Source organism: Branchiostoma lanceolatum, chromosome 2, assembly GCF_035083965.1.
Source record: "Branchiostoma lanceolatum isolate klBraLanc5 chromosome 2, klBraLanc5.hap2, whole genome shotgun sequence".
Lineage (NCBI taxonomy): Eukaryota > Metazoa > Chordata > Leptocardii > Amphioxiformes > Branchiostomatidae > Branchiostoma > Branchiostoma lanceolatum.
The window spans coordinates 23787460-23813019 of NC_089723.1; the positions used below are offsets into that span (position 1 = coordinate 23787460).

Consider the following 25560-nt stretch of genomic DNA (forward strand, 5'->3'; position numbering starts at 1 on the left):
TTACATCACCGTGAACTAATTGAAGAAGGTTTTAAATCACCCAGGTCACACGTACCTGCTAGTGCCTTCATCAGTTCAATGAATATTTCCCACAAGAAAAAAAAGTCTCATTTGTGCTGCACGGCTGATCTTACCAAACCTGTAGTTTCACACACCGTCTGTTAATGTCATAAGGTTGACAGCCGAAACGTTAAGCGTTATCCAACATTCCAAATGGCCGCTGTGTGATTTTGTTCGGTTGCTTAACGCGTCAGCAAACACGACCCGGCCGTCCAAAGCGGTGGTTCAAACGTCGGTTCCCCATAACTCACCCTAGTGTGAGGTGGGCCTGAAACCAGCTGGAAGAAGCCAGATAATGGAAGTGCATTGAAGAGCAGATCTGACGATGCATGCATGACCTAACGTATACTTACCTCAAGGTGGAATGATAGAATGGTGATTAGAAACCAATCAGAAGCGCTAATAATCACTATCAGCCGCTAACCACGATATCAGGAACGTTAACAGCGGGTTTGTTGTCTGTCTAGCTGTCGCTGTATGTGTTTATGTTTGAAAATACATCCTTCTAGACATGCACTATTACATACGCTGATATGTTTGCACCAAATTCTGGGTTGATGATGGCATGTTGCAGAGTAAAGAAAGTGCAGAATGATCGAATAACAAAGTTCTCTATAGTTCACAATCAAATAGTAACATAACAGCTGACGTTTCTATGACCGTGTGTCATCTTCTTTATGGCAATACTCAAAACGTAGGCTGTTATGTTACTCCTTGGGTGTGAATTATAAAGAACTCTGTTATTCGATCATGTTTCCCGTCTTAAGAAGTATCTAAATATGTACATTGATTTTTTAACGTTCTGAGCAAAAGTTTGTTGCATAACATTTCATATCCCTCGCAAATTAGCTGAAATTGCACAAAAGTCATATATTTCAAGAACACCGAAACATGCATGCGTGTTTTCCGCGATGCGTTGCCGTACTGATATTACTTCTTCCACACCTGACCCAACACCATTAACCTGCACTCTACCGTAGCACCTGGAGTTGTGCACGAGGAGCGCCTCCCCGCCAGCACACAATTATTTCAGCAGAGATGGGAGCGCCACGCTGTCTAGCAGTCGTGTAGATCCGTCCTGGCGTGGAAGATACGTTTGCGAACTTCGCTGCCAAACCTGGGAACTCCTGTGGAAAACGCGGAAGAGCACAAGCGTGCGCTGGGTACCTCAGAAACAACCTACACAGTTGGGGGTGTCACTGTAGCTCAACTGGTAGCAGCCTCACATCTTAGCTCCTGGTAGTAGCCTCACATTTGAGCTCCTGGTCCAATTAGTTGGTACTAGTTAGTACAGATGGGTACCTGCTGACTGTACTTCAGATGAATATCTCATAAACAACCTACACAGTAGTACTACTGACCTCCTGCTAACATATTTGTTTCTTGTTTAATGGTTTGATTTAATTCGTCGTAATGTCAAAAGCCTGTCTCAGTTTTCTCCTCGTAAGTTAAACCACCACCCTCCCACAGCGCCAGCGCCTGTCACAGAAAACTGTAGGCAACATTCATCATAATCACAGTATGACGTGGGTGTAATTTGTAAATACCACTTGAATAAAGCAGCTATAAATTCTTCATGTAGATAAAGGGCGTTATCATTATGGTTGCGTAACTACGCAATTCGTATATTTTATTGCGTAGTTTGTCACCGGCTTTTCTGTGGTTAATTCCAACATGACATTAACCAAAATAGAATCACGGCCTTGATATGGATGGTGTAGTCGTCTACTGTGTTTTTGCAGTGATTGCAAAAGGCAAATGGGAATGCGCATATTTTGGTTCGTGTAAGAAAAGCTTGGAAAAGAAGGCCTAGGCACATACTGTTAACGAGGAATGTACTTCATATCAGGAAAGCATCCTCCATTTTGTTCCCTTTGTACAGCCACTTTTATTTCATGCAGTGTAAATTTGCACAAGAACAGACATGTTGAGACTGAGATTGCTGAAGTGAATATCTCCTTCCCGCCCTCTGCCCTTTGTATAATCCATCAGGCCATTTTCCGCCTCCACCACTCAGCCTGTAGGATCTGCAACCTGTCTTGGAAGTTGTCATCTTTTAGTACTAGCACTTATCAAGGCTTTTCCGAGGCAGCCTGATGCCTCCAGCCCGAGATGCCCACCCCCGCACCCTCCCACGGACAGGTGCATAAAACAGGTGCAGCCTGGGGCACATATGGTTTAGATCCAGACGAGTCCCTAGGAGAAGTTGAAAATTTTTCATATGTATCATGTCGGTGCAGTGTCCTTGAGCAGATTCGTGGGTCAAAAAGTTTGGAAGCGTACGATCTCTGCTCCTAAGTTTGGTCAGAAATTGTATATTCAAACATGAACCAACCTATTCCTCCACCACTTCATAATGAATGCCCAAAATATTTTTCTATACTTTACAATTGATGCCCATGGCTCAACCATGATTCAATCTCATGGCAAAGTTTCGTGCGGGGTACGTGTTCCTGTCCAAAGTGTTCAACTACATAATGGAAGAGGTCAGAGCAACGTGTCAAGGTCAAGTAACGGTCGTGGCCACGGCGCTAATATTGCTTCTCTCAAACGTGATCATTTTGTAGATAATTCTTATTGACTCTATGCCTTGTTGTGTTTCGCCCATCAAACTTAACAGTCCGATGGAACCATGATATAACCGCACCCCCCTGGGCGTGCACAATCCTCACTGCTCACCGTAATGGGCGAACAAAGTCTTCACAACTGTATTAAGCGTTCCGCGAAATGCCTCCTAGCGAGAGGAATCGCCTAGACGCAGCGGCACGGAGGAGGGCACGTTATTCACAACTCAGCCAGACGAACTGGAGGAGAAACTACATCGTTTGTCTCAGAAGTGCAAAAACGATGTTTGCCGGATCGTGCCGAACCTGAAAATGATGTATATACAGCTCGGTCATGCTGGCGCCAAACTGCACTCAAACGCACTCACGCAGACGATAATAAAACGGACCCTTCTCTTAAATAGCTCGCGGTAGCTTCTTCCTTCAAGGCACGTCTTGGACAGGAGATCATTAGCGACGCGGTGTAGCGTGTCGCCACAGTCTAGTATCATCCTTAGTTTAGCCATTGATTAATTTTCCATTTACCTTCCGGTAATGGAGAATCCGTTAAGCACTGCTGGAACTCGTGGTTGGGACTGGTGCACCTGGGGGCGAGTCTGCGCACGCGCAGTGCATGAGATGAGGGGAGGGCAGCTTGGTTAATGGGCACTCCCACGGCTTCATCGCTTTAAAGGACGCACACTTTTTATTAACGATGAGGGAGAACGATTTATATTCCCGCTGCTCTTTCTGCCGCCTCCGCTTCTTCCCTTCAGTGTTGGGATGCCGTTAAAAAATCATCTTACTCATTAACATTCAAATGGACGGCATCATAACGTACTGTGGTAATCCGCTAAACATGTTGAAAGTCATAATTGTCCTACATTACCGTCAGAACGAGCTGTTAAGGGCTCAATTATCATCTTCTGATGGCCACAGAGTAATCCATATCCAAGCAAGAAGCCATCTTACAAACTCTGGTCCAGAAAAGAAGCGTGATGAATTTGCTCATAGATCCATTTCTGTGTTTCGGCTTGACACTTAAAACTGACCAGGCCATTTACCCAGTTTCAGGGCGGCTCAGAGAGGATAGATGAAAGGGCGTGTACAATCCGCATAATTCTGCCTAGGTTTCCCTTTAAGCTTTGTCGTTATTCTTTTTGTTCTTATAACTTTCTGCAGGACACAGTCGGCCAAGTTGGCTCGCGTCCCAAGTTGTCGGTACTTTACAGCCCGATGGTCCCAATATGCGACCATCAGTCTGAAGGCGGAGTGGCTAACGGCATGTGACATTATCCTCATGTTCATTCGTACGGTATGAAATGACCACAAAATAGCTGTTAGGGGTCTTTCCTATTCCCTTGAGGGCCATGCAACCTATAAAAACTGCTCCCTACTGACTGCCCGTTAAGATTTAGAATATCATGGGAATGACATTTCCGCATACTTTCAATACCTTTGAGAATAGCCCCAGGCTTATGAAGCTTCGCGCCTCCTACTTGTGACACAAAGTGCGGATTTGTGAACGTTCTTCCCGTGGTACATGAACGCTGCCCCTGGCTCACCCGGCGGTAAAAGCCTGTCTTTATCTGATGGAAATGTAACTTAAAGGGACTGTCAGGTGTGTTTAGAAAACAGCGTACTGTGGTGAGATGTAAGGTGACAACGGAGGTAGCAAGGATGACAAATGCAAGCCTGAATATGAATGCTATGTCGTAAAAAAAACAAATAACTACCCCATCATTGAATGAATGAAGACCTTTATTGCACATTTCTGCCACACTTGGCTAAGTACAGGTCGCAACAAAGCAAAATAACAAGTACAGTTGACATGATTTTAAAAGCTAGATTTCAAAATCAAAGATCGGCTCTGTTATGAAACATTTTGTATGAGCATTTTGCACGGGTATCTATTAAGAAAATTCCATTTCCGTCACATTTTCGTAATAACTGTAAGATCAGATAACGTTTAGATCTAATGGCGACAGAATTGTCTTATACACGTGATGACATACAGGCAGACAATAGTTCATAGCGTTAGGTGACGAAGAGAACAAAACAACAGCGCTATGACCTAGCTCATACATGTATCTAACTACATGTATTTATGCATTCTGATGGCGTCCGCTTGTTTCCGGGCCCAAGCAGGGTTTCCAAAGAACCTGGCATGATCCAATTGACGAAGGTCCAGCCACTGACAAATCTTTTATCTCAGCGAGTAAAATCATTCTTTGCCAATTGGATGGACACGTAGCTATCAGCACAAGCTGAGTGAAAGATCTGTCATTGTGGGTCGTGACGTGGCATAGCGCATTTATGTCGTCATTGTGACGTCCGAGACATTTGATGCTTCCATTGGACATTATGTCTTTCTGTGTCACGGCTGATTACAGAGTCCAGTTTTAATTAGCCCAGAACAGGGTTAATCATTGTTATAGCATCACAGGCGGTGGTAGTGGGAAAAGTCCTTATATTCTCTACAGAAACAGCAATTATTCTATTGTAAAACACGATTGCTTTAAAAAGCAACTGATTACATTTTTTACGTGATACGGCTTTCAAATCATGTACAGATATCTGTCTGAAATGATGGGATGAACAAGATGGGAGCATTGCGTGAGGATCACCACGCCTCTTGTGTAACACTGAGCGCGGTGCTATTAAAGTCACGTTCTACCCTGACGGTTATGTATACCCTGGGACCTGGAGTAGCAGGCTGGAATTCTGATGTCAAACCAGGGAGCGTAACTGTGATTGATATTGATAAAAGTTGTCGGTTGATGACGCAGAAAAGAGCGTTTCATTACATGTACTATCGCGAAGATCACGCCCTCTACCCTCCCGTGGTCATGTTGAGTGACAGCGCGTTGGTGGGCACGTCTGATCATGAAACTACATGATCGACATAGCGTTTTACTGGGGACGCGTAATGATACTAAAAGTGTGGGGGAACGTGTGGTGGACAGCTAGCTACGTTGACCGGATGCGATACTCGTTGTGTGGGGGGTCAGGGAGCTCAATGAATCTTTTAGGCAACAAAGCTAGCGGGACCTGAGCGTTTAATTTGGGTCACCAAATATACCGTAGGAACTGCCGGACCGTCACATTTACTAGTGATAGAGAGTGTATGATATGGGGGGTGATAAAAGGACACCAATCGATTTCTTTTTATAGTCACACTTTTAATAAAAGAGTTCATCACAATGTGACAGGGGCGCGTTTACGGCAAGGTGATTCCTGTCTTTCGGGGCGTTATTGCCGCAGGTCTGCGGTTCATGATAGGGGCTATATTTGGAGTCGATAGCTGGGAAACAACCTTGAGAAATAACCTTCCAAAGGTGAGAGAAGAGCTCGTTGGTATTCTACAGGCTGAGGCAAGACCGAATAACTCTTCAACAGAATCTTCATTTTCTCTTACTGTAGTAGTGCCCTATCAAAAGTATGGAAATCTCCAATAGCAAGGTCAACGAAGCTTAAAGTCTTCAAAACTTGTGTTGAATCGATTTTATTGTATGGGGCTGATTCATGGACATTAACAAAGTCATTGTGTATCCTGCTTGATGGGAACTACACCCGCCTACTCCGTGCAGCCCTCGACATTTCCTGGAGGAGCCACATAACAAACAGTGAGCTGTATGGCGACATGCCACAGATTACTAAGGTTATAATTATTCGCAACCGTAGGTTGTCTCTGGCCGGCCATGTTATGCGCCACGAGGAAATGGCGGGTATGGTTCTCCTCTGGAAACCGAATGAAAGGCGTAGGCGTGGTCGCCCGTCGTTGACACTAAAGAAAGTAATCGAAGAGGATGTTGGCCTTGAAGATGAGGAACTTCGATCTGTCATGTGCGACAGGAACATGTGGAAACACTTGTGTCACCTCTAAAAGAGGATGAACTGAACGAACGAAGTAGTGCATCTTGTTGACCTATATGTGATGTATTAAAAAGGGCCCGTATCCCACATGATAATAGATATCTAACATGCAACAATAATGCCTACGTAGCTATTCATTTCCCAAGAAGAGTTGAGCAGATGCTGATTTGAAAAGGTGTTGAAACCAAAGAGCAGAAATTATCGAGGCACACGTTTTCATCTTCCACTGCATCGTAAACTCACTGCCGGTACAAAAACGGCCCGTTCGAGACGTTTAATCAACCCACTATCTGAGTTCACCCCTTGTACGCCTTCTGAACAGAGTCCGGATATCTGATGGACTGTCAGTTCTCTGACGTTCATAGCTCGTACATCAGATTATAGACTCGCCTCCGGCGACGCTTCATAACCCATGGAACATCCAAGCAAAAGATAAAACAAAGATTGGCCTCATAAAGTTTTCTTTACAAGTACTAGAGACTCTCGTAATGGGAAAAGGGGCGGCAGAAGTGAATGATTGACTATTAGGGATGCCGTTTCTAGCTTAGATTTTACGGGATGTGGAGGATTAGAACTCGCGGGAACGTGCCTGCTGATGATGCGGTAATCCTGGAGTAGAATACAGGGACCACGCTTGTTTTGAGAAGCGAGCAGTAATGACCACACGGCGGATTACGAGTAATCACTACCTTAAGCCAGCCCTAACTGGACCCGATCCCCGTGGAGCCGTGCTAACTAAGGACAACCCTGCAGAATAGCTGAGTGGCGTAGGTGCGTGTGTGTGTGTGTGGGGGGGGGGGGGTCTCAGACGGCTCCTTTCTCATTCGTCGGTACAATCAATGATCTAGGGAGGCTCCATGCCTTCAGAAAAAAAAGTTTATTATACTGTCGGTAAGACATAATTGACTTGCTTGCGTACCGTACTGTACCATACCTTACCACACCGTACCGTACCACAACGTACCACACCACATCAACACCACACCATACAATAATATAATATAGTGTAGTGTAGTGCATTACACTATCGTTTAGGATTTAACGATACGAGACAAACAATTTACCTATTTGCTATGCTAAGCAGAGAGCTGTGAGCTCTATGATACATTATAGTTTATCCATTCTGAAGCTGGCATTTATATTCAAACATGTCAAACTTATGTCTTCCTAATACTCCACATTGCTCCTCCTGTTACGTAAACGCTCATGATAAATCAATGTGCTATCATAGGACATCTAAGCTAACTTTAACTAGTGTTGAGAGCTCATTAAGATTTAACAGACACCTTACTCTTGTAGATACCATTGACTGGTGGTAGAAGGCTAAGGAAATGTAGACGGTATCTGATGCTTCCACCCATCATAGACTGATGGGATCAGTGCAGGTGATTTAGTAGACCGTTGTCCTGTGTGTGCAAATTGCCTGTGGCGTGGTGGGAATCGAAAGTATGACGCCGTATGTCAGTCGATGTGCCATCTCTATTTGTCTTCTAGAAGCTTCTTTGTTTCAACTGATTCTTTAAGTCCTGTGTTTTCTACCACCATCGCTGCTATTGACAGGAGTCTCTTAACGTTTCTGTGGCGTTTCTCTTTCTATGAACGCTCTAAATATTTGATTAATCTAAAACGTACTATTGATGAATCCAAGCAAAATATTCTTAAACATTTCAAGTAACAGGGTGTGTCACGCGCACTAAAATTCAGGTAATTTCAATGGCATTCCTTGCCGAAAACGAAAGATAATGTTAAAAACAAGAATGTATCCTCCACGCGTAAATTTTATGTCAGAGCATTATTCTCTAATATAGTTAACTTTAATTTGACAACCTTCTTTTTCAATTAAAGAAATCTCCTACGCCTGGTTTACAAAACTCTCTGCGAAACAAAACGCACACGGTACGAATACTAGCCCCCCCTCCTTCTTAACTGAAGACTGAAACAAGAATCTATTCCTCAACCGCCCGTGGGGAGTCGCAAAGCGATGGGTTAAACCTTTCTGAAAACATAATATGAATTTATCGATCGAAAACGTGGAAAGGAAACGATAACATTGGCTTATTGAGTATTATCCTGGTAATCGTTATTTTGAATAATGAATCCATGCATGACAAGCATGTTTCAAGAGTAGCTTGCGCTTTGGTGATGACGTGATGTGAATCTATAAACGTTCCTCAGAAGGAAGACGTAAAATTGATGCGCTTGATGTGTGTCTGCGATATCATACTGTTATCATTTCCTCCATCTGTTACTGTAAACTGATGTTCTAATAAAACTACAGAAGGGGAATAAGATCGTTATGATAGTGAAGATGAGTGAAACTTGGATGAAGACTGTGATGTGCAAGGAATTGAAATGAAGGTGTGTGGGAGGGAATATTATAGTTCTCATAAAAAAGTTGCGAATTACATCATTTCTATTAAGACCTGAACCAAGGCTTGTTAAATGTGAAGTCATATAAAAGTGGCTACAATAAAGCTCGCAGGTAGAGATTTATTGAAATTACATAAAATGAGACATAACATAGAATGCGCAGTAAAATATTCTACCATAAAGGTTCACAAAAGCCCAATTGACAGCCAATGAAGAATGACTTATATCGAATCTAAAAATCATTGTAAAGGTTTGACAGGCATAAAATGGTTCCATTAAGAAGTGAGTACGGAAAGTTAATAGCTGGAACAATTAAAGAATTTACAATTTATTCCTTCTAGGCCCCATGTGTCTTTGTTCAAGTGTCGTATAGTTTATTGAAACAGGCTTTATTTCCGTTAGATCTTTATAGTCAATTCATTTGGCGGCGTATGCATGTAACGCTAAATAAGTGGGCGGGGCAGCTAAAGGTATGTGGTGCTATTACTAATGAGTGATGCGGAATAGATTCGTTATCACTATTAATGTAACAGAGACGCGTTTAAAACGTGCGAGCTACTCAGGGATATTGTGGTCAATTGAGATTGTTATGACGGTGATAGTGCTCAAGATTGTCATCGATCTTCATCCCGTCTTTAGTTCCCAGATCTTGATGGCAGCGCCTTGCTCACTGCGATACATTCATTTCACCGCAGACATAAATGCAGCGCGCACACCCAGCGCCTTCCACTGCCAATAACAGCTAACCATTCAGCACCTGGGACCGCGCCATTCTCCGCTGCAGTCATGTGCTGGTGATTGACGGATACGCTTTTAACTGGCCACTTCTGTTCATTCCGTTGCTTATTATTGCCATCGTTGTTATCAACAGCCAACAAGACTCTCTAAGCACGGGCCGTTTGAGCACTTCGGGCTATCATTCTCCAGCAGTGGTGACGGAGATGGGCTTGAACAGAAATGTAGACACCCTTGTCACGAGTGGTGTTAGAGAACGCTTCTGCAGTGAGGAAGGACAAGCAAGCAGTATTCCTAGGTCACAGTGCAGACAAATCTTGAGCGGATCATCATCTTCAGGTACCGTATGTGCTCTTTGAACCATATCACAGGCTTCCGAATGCATGGGGTCGTGGTTGCCTGTGCTTTGTACCGTGTCAGGTCTTTTATGTTACATCTTTTGGGTGACATTACTCTGTCTTTATTCTGTTTCTTCAGTGAAGCTAGAAGAGGTAATTTTTCAGGTTTTCAGCGTTCCGTTGTTCATGTTATTCGTATCCTACATTCCGCGTATGTTCAATGTATAAAATACAGGTGGTGCCCTTTTGAACAATGTAAGGATCCCGACAGCACTTGATATGCATTAGAGCTGTAGGGCATTAGAATGCTTTTTATAACGATGAAAATACCATTGCTCCTTCACTATGCTTGGCTGGTGAAATAATGTATTTTTTTTAGTCTTTGATTCTTTGTGGAGGGATCAGTCATGAAGCAGACATTGTAATTCTCTTTGTCTGAATTTCAGACTAAGCATTCTTTGAGAAAAATAGGTTTGAAAATGATTTTTTTATGTCCTGAACTTTCTCTTTGTCATAATTTTAGACTAAACAGAAACTAAACACTGTCATTCTTTGAGAAAATAGGTTTGAAAATGATGTACGTTTTTGTATGTCCCGGACGTCCAATGACTTTCTTGTGGTTCAACAAAAGGGGTAGCTATACGGAATGACCGGTATTTAAGACCAATCAGCACCAATGGGAGCTGACGTATGCTATGAATCACTTCCGGGGTCAAGGTTAATGCTGACAGATGGGCTCGTCCCATCATGTCGACGAAATGAGAATGGCGGACCATATGTTAGGGAGGGCGTTGGTCGTACTTGTTGCAACCCCGCAAGACGTATGTCTGCGCCCGGCTTGGTGTGCGATTACCGGCAGCATCGATCCATCACGGCGGGAGAGGCGTGAGTTAGCGCCGCCTGGGACGCGGCTGAGGTGCGGGCTGTGGGGTGATGTATGGTCCAATGTGCCCCGCGACGACCTCACCCCAGTTCTCTGTGTGTAAAATACCGTCACACTCGTCGCAGAGGTCAAAGCTTCGATGTATTTATCAGTCGTGTCCCATTTGGAAGGTTTTGACGGTGCTACCGTACACCATTTCACAGTTTGGGGAGTAAGAAAATCATATGGTATTTCTCTTAATTACAGCAATGCAATGGTTTTTAGCGTTCTGTCCCAATCGAAAGGCTACCGAACACCATTTTACAGTTCTGGGAATGAAATAAATCACATATTTTCTCTTTATTGCATCAAGGCAATGATGTTAGAATTGGCCTGTATGCAGCGGTAATCGTATATTTACTTCACGTCGATGAAAATACATCAGTGACAGATATCACCGAATGTTGAAAGCGATGTCGATTTTTACGTTGATCATATTCACAAGAACTGAGTAAGGGCAGTATGGAAATCATGTGTATGTGTGATGAATATGGTTGCACTGCTGCTCCTTATGATTAGGGTTATGATCACAACCAATGACTTAAATGACACTGAATCGACAAAAATGCTAGCGAATAATCAAAAGCTTCAGTGCATATGATGCAGTCATGCAATAAGGTTCATCATCAGAATAATGCTTGCGTCATCTCCGTACATTGTGTACTGAGGCATTGAATTACTAACAGCCCCAAGGACGATTCCTTACCATAAGGTTGTTTGAGACATTTGGATGAAGGGTTAGGAAGACATTATCATTTAGATTGCCAATCCCTGAACGGGGAAGTGACAGCGGTCGATCCCTTGAGGGAGCACCGACCGATGTATTCCCTGATCTTACCGTTTATGGAAGAAATAGATTCTCGATGACTACACTACACCAATACTAACACCACCGCCAGCAGCATCATGTCAATACGGTGCTATTTATTCATCTTTAAATGTGTCAAATATGTACAAAAGGATATGGTACTTATTATTCTGAGTCATCTTTTCCGATGAGGATGATATCCCAGATGATGTGTATGTGAATTTTGCTCATTTTGTTAAATTTCCTGTTGTATTCAAATGAAAGAGATACTGATAGAAAGAGAACACACAGAAAACCACAGACGGTATATAGCCAGTTGCAACATTTCAACGCTTGTGATGCCCAACTTTTGTATCAATCCAAAGGAAACAAGCGTCTTGACTGTACAGTTGTTATACCAACATGTTACCACTCGCCGTTTACTGCAAATGTTTGAATACACCTAACGAGTAGTGTAGAAATTATCTTTATTGCCAAAGCTTCGGAATCATAGCAATCTCTGACGTGACTCCGCAATCTTTCTGCTGATAATGATGTTGGTAAGAGAGAGCTATTGAATGAACTCCCGTGGCTTTATGTCCCAATGAATCCTAACAGCCGGAAATGAATGCCCACACTAATATCAGATTAAGCCAATCACTCGACTGAGAAGGCGTAATGAATGACACCTATGCACCAAAGCAGGGCTCACTCCGCGGTCTATCATCGCGGGGTGTCGTCATTATCAAGTGTTCTGACTTCACAACTGACACTTTATGACGTGGATTTTGAGATTTTTATACTCCTACCACCAGGACGTTTTTGTTCAGGCAAACGTGACGCCTCCAGGTGGTCTCTTGGCGGATTTATTGTAAAATTAAAGTGGAAGTTTGAAGGGCTTATAACGACCTTTGAATTCACTTCGAACGACGTGCTAAGGAACTATAACGACATTTTTTACTCACTTCGTACATATATATGTTGTTTATTGGCAGGAACTAAGGCAGTATCTCATTTTTGCCAATTTCGTGATGGAATTGTAAAAAAAAACTGCAGTCAAAATATAAGTCTGTCTGCACTGTGTTCATTAGAAAGTACAAGAACGAAACTACATCAAACAGCTTGCCTTTCACAGCTAACCCGGGCACTCTTTTAGTGTGCCGTGATGGCTTTTCAAACAGTAGCTGGAAGAAAGATATCAGACTTCGTCCAGTTGATATCAAACACGTAAGCCGTGACGCACGGCTTTGATTTGGTCGTCAGAGAGATAAAGAGAGAACATGTGGGAGAAGATCAGTTCGCCATACACATCAAATGAATCGGCAACTGTGATCGTCAGCATGCAGAATCGCACCGGGATGAACATCAAAAAAGTTTGATGAAGCAATAATGGGATCCCCTCCAGCAGTGGGGTATTACTTGATGCTGTTATGAGATATCCTGCCCATGAATCCGCGGATCCAAACTAGCCGATGGCAACTCTGAAGGACCATTTAGAGAGGGAAATTGTTGCTTGACGCATGAACATGGCGCAAAGCAGAGTCCCATTGGCGCCGCGGCTATTATATCAAAAGCTCGACTGCTTGTTGGTACTTTCTCAAACACTGCGCAGTTGTTGAGTGATCTGTCTAACTTAGTCTACTCTCAAGAGGTACTGTGAAGAGAGCGACTGAAGCAAAAAGCAGATCATCTGGCTGGCGCTTTTATGGATAGTTCTTGGCTCGTACACAAACACCAGATGGCTTGTTAAAATCGGTGAGTGCTTCTGTGAGAAAGCTACGAGATCTAGCCTCTACTAGGCTCCACAGGTCACTGGAAAAATTGTAGATATTGTTCAAATAGACAGATGATATGCTAGAGCCGGCCGGAGAGTACAGCTTGCTCACTGAGCACTTACAGAATATCGGTCTCTTAATAATACAGAAATACAAAATGTTTGAACGAGAAAAATATTATATATCTCATCTTAGTGACCCTGTCAAATACACTGGAATAACGACTTCAATTATAGCGATCCGTTGCGCCGGGACATTTTGCATGGAGCTACGCGAAAACACGGTGTTCTTGTATTTTTTCGACAACTATCATAACCCATCATTGATAAAGACTTTCTTGAAGAAAACGACAGCGGCATTGCCGTATCTACCATCGTGCTGCCCTACATCCATACGCCGATATTATAGATAGTATGACGCAAAACTCAGAATATCCTTACCGTGAATCATGTTCTACTCGATCCTTCATTTCGATTTTTGCGTGCCAAACTTTTACGTTATGATACTGATCTCCAATACCGGCCGGCACCAGCCCATTAAAGCAGTAAGATACAATGAGGCGCCTTAAGGGGAGACCAAAAGTTCTGATCAAGAACATACGATATATACTACTTAATTGCAACCCCATTCCACTAGCGAGGCGACCTCGCTACGACCGCGCTACCCAACATTTGACAAATTGCAAGTTATTTCATGGATACATTTTTTTACTCTTTGCGTATTTTGTTTTCTTTTAAATCATACTTCTACATTTTGCATGATATTCCAACTATAAAATCAAATTTACACAAACCCAGTGTAGGTTGCAGCGAGGTCGCCGCGCAATCGCCGTCTTGTGGAATGGGGGCTTTAATACACACAGTCTTTTCGTCCAGTACTCATCTACGAATTCCCAAATGTGATTTGTTTTTAACTTAAGGGATGTCCTCTCGAAGTATAATGCTTACTTGTTTATTGATCGATGTATGATACATATCTCCATTCTGCATTGGTTCACAAATTTAATCGTTTTTCACATAACACAGCCTTTGACTGACAAGCAGAATTTTAATTTGCGGTTTTCGTAACGATAGATAACCCCTGATCGAGCCACCTGTTCATACATACGTCTACCGAGAAGATGGTTCTATGTAACATCTACAAACATAATTCCAGCAGGTTACATAATTCCACCACCCTAGAAAGATACGTCCAAACAGATATCCAACCCAACATCCCCCAGTATAATGCACTCCTGTACATCTAAACTGTGCATACCTGGGGGATGCTTCACCAGAGATCTCCCAAACACACTGTTTTTCAAGGTGGTGTATTTATGTAACCCGGCATTTTAATGTTAGTAGAGGTTAGATAGAATATATCTAAAATCCAATGAGTGAGTTAACTAATTTCAACAGTTTGTGACAATGCACAGTCATCTTAAAGATATCAAAGAGTCAAGTCGAAAATCGCGGATGATACAGAGTTATGGCGAGAAGTCAAGATATAACCGGTTAACCGGTGGTCTAATTTACAGTGTTAACTAATCTCCAAGCAGATGTATCGGTGGCAATGGCAGAATCCAACCGGCAAAACCAGTATTATTTGCCAGTTGGATACTGTCATTGCCACCGATAGATCGGCTTGGATATTAAGCGTTACCCACTGTGATGGGAGTGATGAATGGTGTAATAAAGCATCCTGTGTAAAGAATGACCTTCACCAAATTAGAACCAGCCGTAATCCCCGATCATTAGTCATCCGGATCCTCACGTCCAAAGGGCACAAAGCCAGGAGTTTTGTTTGCAAATAATTGGGTCACCAGTTCCGGTTTAGATCGGCTTCTTATCTCCAGATCCCGGCTTACGTTAACAGCAATTTTTCTCTCGTTCGTCGCTAGAGTCACCAGAGGTACACTAAAACAGTTGAATTCCAATGAGGTTTTTTTTTTAGAAAACTGATAATGTAGTAGATAAAAAGGCTAACGATAAATATTAACGATCGCCGAAAAAGGGTCACAGTGAACGCCTAGTCACCACCGCAAAAAGGATATTATTTTATCTAAGGCTAAATCTTGAGGTTTCCCAGTTTTACTCTAGCTTATATGTAACCGCCATAGGATACAGACTGATCGACAACAGAACGTAAATTTTCAACAACAACATAAAATGACATATGCAGAACTAAAGGTTAATCGTTTCTCACAAAGATGTCCTCGATGGTCTTTTGACTGAAATAAAAGTACTGTGATGATTTCATAAAATGCATCTGATGTCCACTACGGTAAGCACTGCTCTATGACTGAGAATAGCGACATTACAGTAGACATCAGGCTTAGTACATCACAGGTCAAAGGTCAAGAATTGATCTGCGGCTCCACAAGCTGCATCTTGCAGGCGTGATGGATGCGATTGCCTTGTAGGCATATTAGCGGCCGACTTAATTATCTCGTTATTGAGGACAGAAGTTCTTTCTTTAGCTTCGGAGTAATTTGGCGGGGATCGGGATGATGGTACAAAAAGGATTCATCACCATCTTTGGATCGAAGGTCGAAAGAAACTAGGTCACCGTGCATACGCGGATCAGTGCAAACCCGGGTCTCTCACATTGCCTCACAAAGTATGAACAGTTTTATTTTCCTCTCTGTCGGCCAGCAACATTATCGATTTTGTTGTCTGTATTATTACATATCTTATGTATTGATGGATGGGCAAGGTTGTTCCGGAATCAATCGAAGAAAGGTGGCTAGTATACCAGTGGTAAGAACAGCATACAAGCGCAGGCAATATCGCATGGTTCTGTATTACTCAGGTTACGTGGTAAGATTGCTGAACACAGAAATCTGTCTATTTTTCAGACTTCTGAAGAACGATGAAGGCCCTGAACTCATCTGAAGTAAAGGCTCAGGTCAAGACAGTCATCGATGACCTTGAGAATGTCCTTGGGGAGCTGCGGGAGGTGGTGACAGAACTGCGGGGCATTGTGGACCAAATTGACACCATCACGGCTAGGCTCGACATCGATGGGGAGGGAGATGCGCAGGCGCAACAGACGAATCCTTCCTCGAGCGCACGTGAGCCGCCGAACGGCCGAGTCACGTCACCGCATCACTTCGAACTCGGACAAACAGAATATAGTGACCGCAGAGGACAAACTCCAGGAGGTACGACACACAACCAACATCTTCCCAACGGCGACTTGACTGTACAAGAACGCCAGAACATCCACATTTCACAGGCATCTGCAATCCCGAACCATTCGCCCAATCCCGTAAGCACACATGCGCTTTCACAGTCTACCACAATGCACCAAACTCAACATGGAAGTCTTCTCAGGCGTCACCGTGTAGGGGAAGACCACGTTATTTCCCCCTCGGTCGTGCGAGCGCTGACGCTAGGTAGAGGCATTCCAAACGGGCACGTGAATACGTACCAGCGAGGTTTTAGTGTGGACCAAGCCCTTAGTCAGCGGGATGGACAGACTCACGCATCGACGCTTCCAAGGCAAAACCTTGGGCCTGGAGCTGCTGTGTCGCTCAATGGTGATATCGGTGCGTCTCCGACGCGGTTTGGCACTTTCAGGGATGGATACAGCACCGGGAGCGGTCAACCGCAAAGGAAGACAAAGCCCGCCCCTCCACAGCGAAGAAGTGCAACACTCGGTGACTACGCCGACTACATGACTTTGCCGGCTCGAGCCTCAGGAGAAACTAGTAGACAGGCTAGTAAAGACGCCTTTCGCAGTGCAAAATCTCAGAATCTGGGACGGGAATTCGAAAGAAGACGAGAACGGTGCGACCCTGTGCCAGGGAGTGCTCTGAGAACTCATAGCACGAGCAGTGCGCCGAGCACCAAAAAGGAAAAGAGGGTGGAGTTTAGGACAGACGACGTCGACGGGTCAGGCAGAGCAGAGTTGACGCGACAACACAGTCTAAAACAGAGGGATTACGAGGCCATACAGAGAGAGCGATATGCGGGAAGGGAGACCAATCAAGCACCAGTCAGAAGAGAGAACCCCCGCACCCGGTGGAAGACAAGCCCGCGGCCCATGTCCGTCCCGACAAGCTGGGTGCAGGACGAGGAGGGCAGCTGGCACAGAATTGCTCAGAATTCGCTAGCCAGCGACTACGGCAGCCTGGAAAGTTTTCGGTCGGGTGGAAACTACAGTAGTATGGAAAGCTTCCGTTCCGAATCTCCTGGGGTGGCGATGGTCATGGACACCAGGCGGCCGGGGACCGCCCCAGGTCGGGAAGCTGCCCCACCTGGACCCGGTGCAGGGGAAGGAACGCTGGGAGGAGGCGGAGATCCCACTGCGACTTACGCCACCATCAACAGACAGGCAAGATCGCAGTATTCAACCGTCGCCTCTCCGAGTAAAGGTCAATCTCGCCAGGGGGCCAAGGGAAAAGATATTCTGATGACTGAGCTGTGATATGACCAATATGAAGAGCGCACTTGAACTTTTTCAGAAAACCACTAACGTCTTGTCGTGACAAATCGGAATTCAATCTAATCCAAACCGCACGCCTATTTCCAGAAACTGCTGCGACGGACTTTAAGTGGCCCTGTGTGCAGTTAGCTTACAATAACGAATTCAATTTCACACCTAGCGCCGACAAACGTCTTTTCAATCGATCTGCGGTCAGTGGTTTTCGTCTCCCTAAACGCCTGAAATGAAGGCAAGAATAAAAGTTGGCTTTGCAATTTATCTGGATGAACGCTGGTCAATAGCGAAGCATTCTGCATTCAGCGGGGTTAGAAAATCCACGTACGGCCGCCAGCCGTAAATTGTTATCATCGCTGACGCAGAACGCAAACCTTCCTGCGCCCTTCATCCTTCTGCCCTCATCATTTCATCCCGATGGACATGTCTGCTGATTCGGACGTCTACAGGGGACCCCAGAAATCGAAACGTGATTGTCACGAAAGAGGCATGATGTGCAACACAGACATCGATGTCTTTGATTTACTCCGGGATCAAATTAAAGCCTGCCCACAAGCAAGCTCGTCCATCACGAGATGGGTCATTCACAAGATTGTAAAGGGCCTTTTCTGGTCAGGGAGTGGAGAAAGCATATATCATCTCTAGCTAGCAGTTACAAGGTAGAAATAAAGCGTAAGCTACGAACTCTATCCGTTAGATATGTTTTGCGAAGTAGATATTAGTATTTCTCTGTGTTGTGAAGACTACCGTGCTTGGATCTGATTATTCGACGTAATAAATCATCATTCGCCACAAGCCAATACCAGACCTTCAATCTGATCAATGAGGCCGAGCAAAACGTTTTGCACCAGAGGAACTGACCCAGGAAATTAGGTTCTGTGCCCTAGCGTGGGTTCGATATTAGATTATGTAGGGTGGGCAAAGTGCCCTTGGATACTTCCTCCGCTAATTCTGTGAAGTTGAACGATGGGCTCCCGGGTTTGTCGAAACTTTTGCGGGATCGTCACATGATGGATAACTTTCTATGGGAGCTCGAGCACTTAAGCGAGGCATTGACCAATCATGGCGTTTTGCTTTAGCGCTGTTATCAATCAGCCACAGCAGGACAGGAGGGGACGTGACTATGGAGACGCCAGGGTAGATTGTAGAGCATGAAATATGTAAGTTACGACTACGTAAGTGCCAGAATCTAAACAAGCAGGGTGGAGGGGGGTCCGAGACTAAGTGAGCGTGTAACGTTGCTTTTGATACGTTGAATCCAGAAGGTTGGAAACTATTGTCTAGTTCCTTCACACGTGGTCGAAGGCAGTCTTTTTTGTCGTTCAGAAATCACCAGTGCCTGTGAAGGTTGTGAAACACACGGACCTTTAAATACATTCCTATGACAACTTGGGGCTATTTGCTGAAGATATTGGTGGCAGGAAGAGATGGGGAAATTTTGTAAAGAAATAGAATACAGTCCGTCTGTGACTTTGGCCGAAAAGGGGCGGGGTCAATGAGTACATGTACATCAGACGAAGTAGGGTTATATCCATGTCCAGTTCCGACCGTTACAGATGGAATAGCCCTTAGCATGGACGTGAAAACTCTAGTAACTAATGTGACTTTGTGAATCACGTTCGTCAAATATATTACAAAATGTCATGTACATATAGATATGGAACACTCTAGCCAACATATATACAGTTTAAAAAAGATATTATATAGATGTCAGATAAAGTCTATCTTGTACGGGTTGAACATACACCAGAGCATAGGATATAGATACTTATTGACAGGTCTGGATGAGTACATTTATCGGATGACCATCGGATGACCTTGCCCATCTTTCTTGTTCATTATGATGAAAGGAAGTACTAAATGCATCTTTCGATATAATCATTATACAGTAGAACTGAATTATATGTATTGCCAGTAGTCGTTCATTACGAATGTCATATTTTTAAAATTCAATTTTAGACATAAAGTTTGTGTTCCTAGGTTTCTGCAAGAGCTTTAGAATACCTCATGTCCTGCTATCAAATGCAAAATGGTACAGTCAGATTGTGTTCTCAATAATGTGAATAATCTCATTGACATGCAGAGATATGGTGGTAGTCTGTTCAATCAAATTCTACTCGACCCTGGTCACTGGCGTCACGATCGTTCGAACGATGAACGGTCCGCTCACGTGATCACTGGTCACCACGTAACAAGACCCGAAGGTCACTTTTACGACTTACTGCTGTCTAGGGAGAACTTCTTTTCATTAATTGCGGGACATCAGGCAATTCTAGTATCTCTTGTTTCAATCGTACTGTTTTTCTCTGCAGCCCTCTATACGCGAATGATGGTAAGTGCTGTGTGTCACTTTCCAAGTTTCTATCATCAGCTGTTTTGTTATACCCCCCATTCTACTAGGACGGCGCTCTCGCCGCGCGCTCTCTGCGAAATGAAATTCAACAGAGCTCTTAACAAATTTCTTAGAAGAAAAACGAATCTTTTTACGCTTTGCGTGTTTTGTTTTCTTTTCAGTCATACTTTCACATGTTGCATGATATTCCGATTATGAAAATAAGGATTAGACAGATCTGATTCAGGTCGAAGCGAGAGCGCAGCGCCATCGTCGTCTAGTGTAATGGGGGCCTAATACCGACAACCAGACAACGTCTATGTTAAAACTGAGCAGAAATTGACTACATGTATCCGCCATGGCGCCGACCTCTAGAAGATTCCCGGATGTTGGTAGTTGAGAAGGGCCTGACCAGAATAGTTCTGCAGAGCTATCACAGTCAATCAGCCGGGATGGATGGGTGTGTGCTGATCGGTGCAGACTGATTGGAGAGGCAGCTACTTCTGCATGAGCGCTGTTTAATTGTGTAGTTCCGTAATCACGACTTCATGAATATATGCCTGTGTTGTGACGAGTAAAAATATCTCCAGATTAACAGGTTGAATGACAATTAAACCGTGGGTTTCCCTTACTGTGTCATGAATGCACTGAGGAAATAAAGAAATATTGTTCAATGACATCATATATGTACTGTGATAATTTTCTTTATCAGTCTGATTTTTCGCTAAGCTAGGTTACCGTGCATGAAATATCTTAAGTATTTTCCTTCTTACGCATTACACAAGATGGCGATCGCGCTGCCATGTCGTTGTGACCTAAACTGGACTTATGTAACGCATGACTTTATATTTGACATATCATTCAAAATTTGACTGAAAGGACCACAAAACCATCAGAAGAGTAAAAAGATTCTGTTTTTGTCTATAAAATCCGTTGAACACTGCCAAATTTGCGGTTGCAGCGAGGTCGCCGCCCTAGTGGATTGTGTTCCCCTTTTCCCAGTCCCATATGCCTGTGACTCCTAAACTATATTTAATCCTACGGGTTCCCTCGGGTCATCACGCAGTATGCGACACAGAGAGTCTATTCACCATAAAGAACCATACTGAATCATGGAATGAAACAGGCGCCAGACTTCCACATACTCTTCTTTCATCACCGTAAAGCTGGAATCCCGAAGCTCTGCTCAGACCAACGTGACGAATCGAAGATCAGAAATAGACGTGCCTGAGAACCTATTTGATTAGCCCATGGCACGACTTGCACCGCGGCTAAATGAGAGGCGAAACCCCGAGAGACGCCTAATAGATGCCACAGGATAAAGTAGAAGATGGGATCTTTTAATTACATTACAACAGTGTTTGGAAATTTCGGCCCGTCCTTCGGGGGAGGGGAGTGAGCGATGGTGGTTGAATAAGAATCGTTTTCCTTGCTCACGGAGGCAATCGGTGAGCAGTGGTGGAGAACAAATGGGTAAGTAATGATTTCTGCACCACGAGAAGTTTCATGTAGCCTGGGTACCATTCTCCGTAGTAACCGCTGGCTCAATCGTTTCGTTTGCTAACTCCGTGGTTTCATGGATATTCAGGTTGGACAACATCCAAGGTTTTCATAAATACGAAAAGAAAGAAGCACTGCAGAGAGTAAATTGTGACAAATCTATTCCGTCGACACTGCTGGCAATTTTCAGTACCTCAACATGTGTGATCGTCATATTTTCTAGCTAATAGGGAATATTTCGTAATGCTCATCTTGACCAATTTGTTGTTAGTGGTCCATTTATCCCGAAACTGTTTAACTTCTGTAAAGTGCTTTGCACAATTTTCCCACGGCATATAGATTCCACAAACGAAATATCCGAGAATACATATTATTTCTTCTCTACTAAGTTTTCTGTTGACCCATTTTTACTCAGGCGTTCAAAGAAATATCCGAGAATACATATTATTTCTTCTCTACTAAGTTTTCTGTTGACCCATTTTTACTCAGGCGTTCAAAGCCCAGCCGCACGCATTACTGCTCATCGCGACAAGAACTGTAATGATACTCTCCAAGCAGTAATGACACAATTGAGTGCGAATCTCCACCGGGCGCCGATGGTAGTTACCATTCATTAAGAAGAAGAAACTCTGTCGAGCTTACTGCTGACTGTTTGACCCCATTACGACAACTGCCGCCGACAGGACTCACTTGTGTAAATGACCTGCTTTGGATGCTGCCTTTGTGCCCTCTTGGCGTGTTTGACGTCGTCATTTTCGCGCCGCATTGAGGAAAAAGACAAGTCGATAGGGATGGGAGCAATGTGAGGAGGCGCTCATACCCCCCGTTCCGCTAGGACGGCGCGTTCTCACCGCGCACTATCTGCGACCTCAAATCCGAACAGAGCGCTCAGCGAATTTCAGTTTTGTCGTCTTTTCAATCATACTCTTACATTTTGAATGATATTCCAATTATGAAATCAAGGATTAGACAGATTCAATTTAGGTCGCAGCGAGAGTGCCGTCTAGTGGAATGGGGGCCTTAGAAGGAGCACAGTTTCATCTCAGAATTCAGAAATCGATGGGGATTAAAAGATGGAATCAAGACATGCATGAAGGGAACAGGAAGAAAAGTGGCAATTTCCCAACAAACCATTTCTCTCCCCAGGAGGCCCTATTGTACAAAACAAACTTCTTAGTAACTGTTAAGGGATAGCACTGAATCACCCACAACAGGCTTTCTTTGTTGTGAAGTGTCACAGTTTATGAGTGTTGATTAGTAGCTTGAGACACACAAGAAGAAACCGGTGAATAATGGTAACTTTGCGGCTGTCACAAATTATTATACGAAACAAACTCCTTATAATTAGAAGCTGTTAAGTTAAGTGCTAGGCTCTGAATAACCCACAACAGGCTTTCTTCATTGTGAAGTTATCCATCGTGTTTATGTGTGCTGATTAGCAGCTTGAGACCCATAGGACAGTACCGGTGAATAATGGCAACTTTGCATCTGTCACAGACATTACTTTGCCTCGTTAAGCAGTTCCGAGAAAGTCATTAAGGCTAATGCGGCTAATGAATGATGAGAAGGGGAAACTTTCTGGATACAACTTTTCTTTCGGCAACATGGCGTCAGGCCAAGAAAGGACCCCGAAGGGACAATATGGCCGGAAAAAAGTGATTTAAAGTGATTTACGGGAGAATGATTGAGAGGTGCGACACATCCTTGTATGAGGTGTAGGACAAGAGGCTTTCTGTTCGCGGCACGTCCATCCCACGGGAGTCATCTGCAGTGCATGTTCCCGGTGTTGGCAGGTCTCCCAGTCTGGCAAATGGACAAAGTAAGTCGGTTCCGCGGCAGGAAAGATCAGTCTTGCAGTCTGCAGACAAGCCAAGCAGCTGGCGTTCCCAACAACAAAGACGACTTTGTAGCGCTAGCTGTTTTTAAGAGACTAATTTTCAAGGGCTGGATTAAAGTGCAACTTAGCTATAGGAGTGGAAGTTTCTTTGTTGAAGGAAACGATACACTGCTCAACCAAAGACATTCGGAAAACCTCTTAAGATCTTAAAGGCGGTGCTTACTTGCAAATCATCATGTTTAAAGAAAGGATTACCATTATCACTCTACTAGTGCCTTATGTATAAGTGGTCCAAACATAGTAAGAGAGAAAGGACAAGACAAGAAAAAAGACTTGAGGAAGATAAAGTCTAACTACCATTGGCACCGACAAGCGAAGCCGTAATTATCCGTAGTGTGACCTGAGCAATCCCTCCGTGAATAATATTACATGTTTAGAAATATATTAGTCACAAGCTTCGACTCGACCCGGCAAATTAGTCCACACAGAACGTGCAGAGGCACACCTTCCCAGGATTACGTCCACGCGGCGAAGTCTTCGCAGAAATCCTGCGAGAACGAAGCCCAAAGCCTCCGTCCGTGCTCAATTAACTTCTCCCCCGCTCAAGGTCTGCGCGGTCAGCACTACGATTCCCGCCCGTAATTCGATTGTTGGCCATCGACCGGTTGGAAAAGGTCAGCAGGGGTCAAAAGATGGCGAAGGGAGCATAGCGTCTGGGCGTACACGACACTGGGTACGAGATGTAGCCATGGCGCTGGGAACGTGCATGAATTTACACTTGAGGAGAAGCGGGCGTCAAGAGCAAACTTACAATATAATCAAAAGTACACGACTGCAAACGGCGTTTGACAAGATGCTTGGACATTATTCGTGCGTCTTTCACCACCCCAACGAGTTGTCTCAATAACGTTTTTCCCTAACATTGCTTGAACTTTCACCTCGAAAAGAGTGCATGGTTTATTCGAAGGCGAGGTCATGTTTTTCTTTGGTCGATATATTCTATTGACTTGAACATCTGATGACAAAGACAGGGTTGTAAACTCCATAACTGCTGTGTCGATAACTTGAGGCGCTGTGATTCCTACACAATTAATGCGTCGCCATATTGTTTTGGCTACACCTCATTCGTCTCATCTCATCAACACTGCTTTGATAATCTACAGGGAAAATATAATCGTCACAGAGTTCTTTTGCTTTTAGAAGTCATTAAATGGCAATTTAGCAGATAAAGGTAAGCTCCGGAATAGCACGTTATTACTACAGAGATCAATAGTATAAATGTATATGTAAATTCATGCCCAAGGGCTAATAGCATGTTCAAGATCGGGGTAAATACCACTAATGTCTAATCAACTATAAGGTACTACGTTTACTTTTGTGGGATTCAAAATTCTGTGTTGGGAAGACGATGGTCAAGGTCGATTTTGCCCCCCCCCCCCCCTGATGTGTAACCTCGGTACTGCAGCAAAACATCCGCTTTTTGCCTCTCTTGTCCTGTACATGCTCTGGTCTTGTTTCTTACATAGTGGTGAAATTTATTTATCCTTTCATCTAGGAGTTTTCCTCGGGTGCACGCTGCTACATGATGTTTAACAGACACGAGTCAACCCAACCCCGGGGCCATTATGTAAAGTGAGTTGTCGATATATGCTCAAGTATCAGGTAAAGTTTGTCACCGTTCAAAAACACAAGGCTCAAAACATGACAGAATCAATTTCACAGTAAAACCGTCAGTTGCAAGCATGGGATCGATTGACGCAACAAAAGAGTGCAGCACTTGACACACACACACTGAATACTGAACTGGGCTTATTTTCGGATTCTTCACGGCCGAATGAATGTCTTCCATGTTTCAACTCGACTTTGTATCAAAGCGTTCCTCAATAGCAGGGATTGTGGTCATTCGGGGACACGTTAGAGTCATGATTAATTCAAGTGCGAGGACTCTGCAGGGGCTCGGCCGAGTCAATCGATCGCTCTTCTTGGGGAAATGAAAAGACCGCCAAATTGGCTAATCAATGGCTGTAAAATGAACACAAGGTGACAGTGAACGATTCGGACAC

General features: G+C 43.9%; 1 protein-coding gene across 2 annotated transcripts in view; it reads left to right on the forward strand.

Moving 5' to 3' along the window:
* LOC136428056 (uncharacterized) overlaps positions 1–20842 on the forward strand; it is a 37086-nt gene extending 16244 nt beyond the window's left edge. Inside the window, exons 2-3 of one of the 2 annotated variants that reach the window (XM_066417312.1) lie at positions 9721–9923; positions 16243–20842. In XM_066417312.1, coding sequence (XP_066273409.1) covers positions 16257–17816 — 1560 coding nt within the window. In that variant the 5' untranslated portion in view covers positions 9721–9923; positions 16243–16256 and the 3' untranslated portion in view covers positions 17817–20842. The remainder of the gene's footprint in view (positions 1–9720; positions 9924–16242) is intronic. The other variant, XM_066417313.1, reaches the window with a different exon arrangement.
* The last annotated feature ends 4718 nt before the right edge of the window (positions 20843–25560 follow it).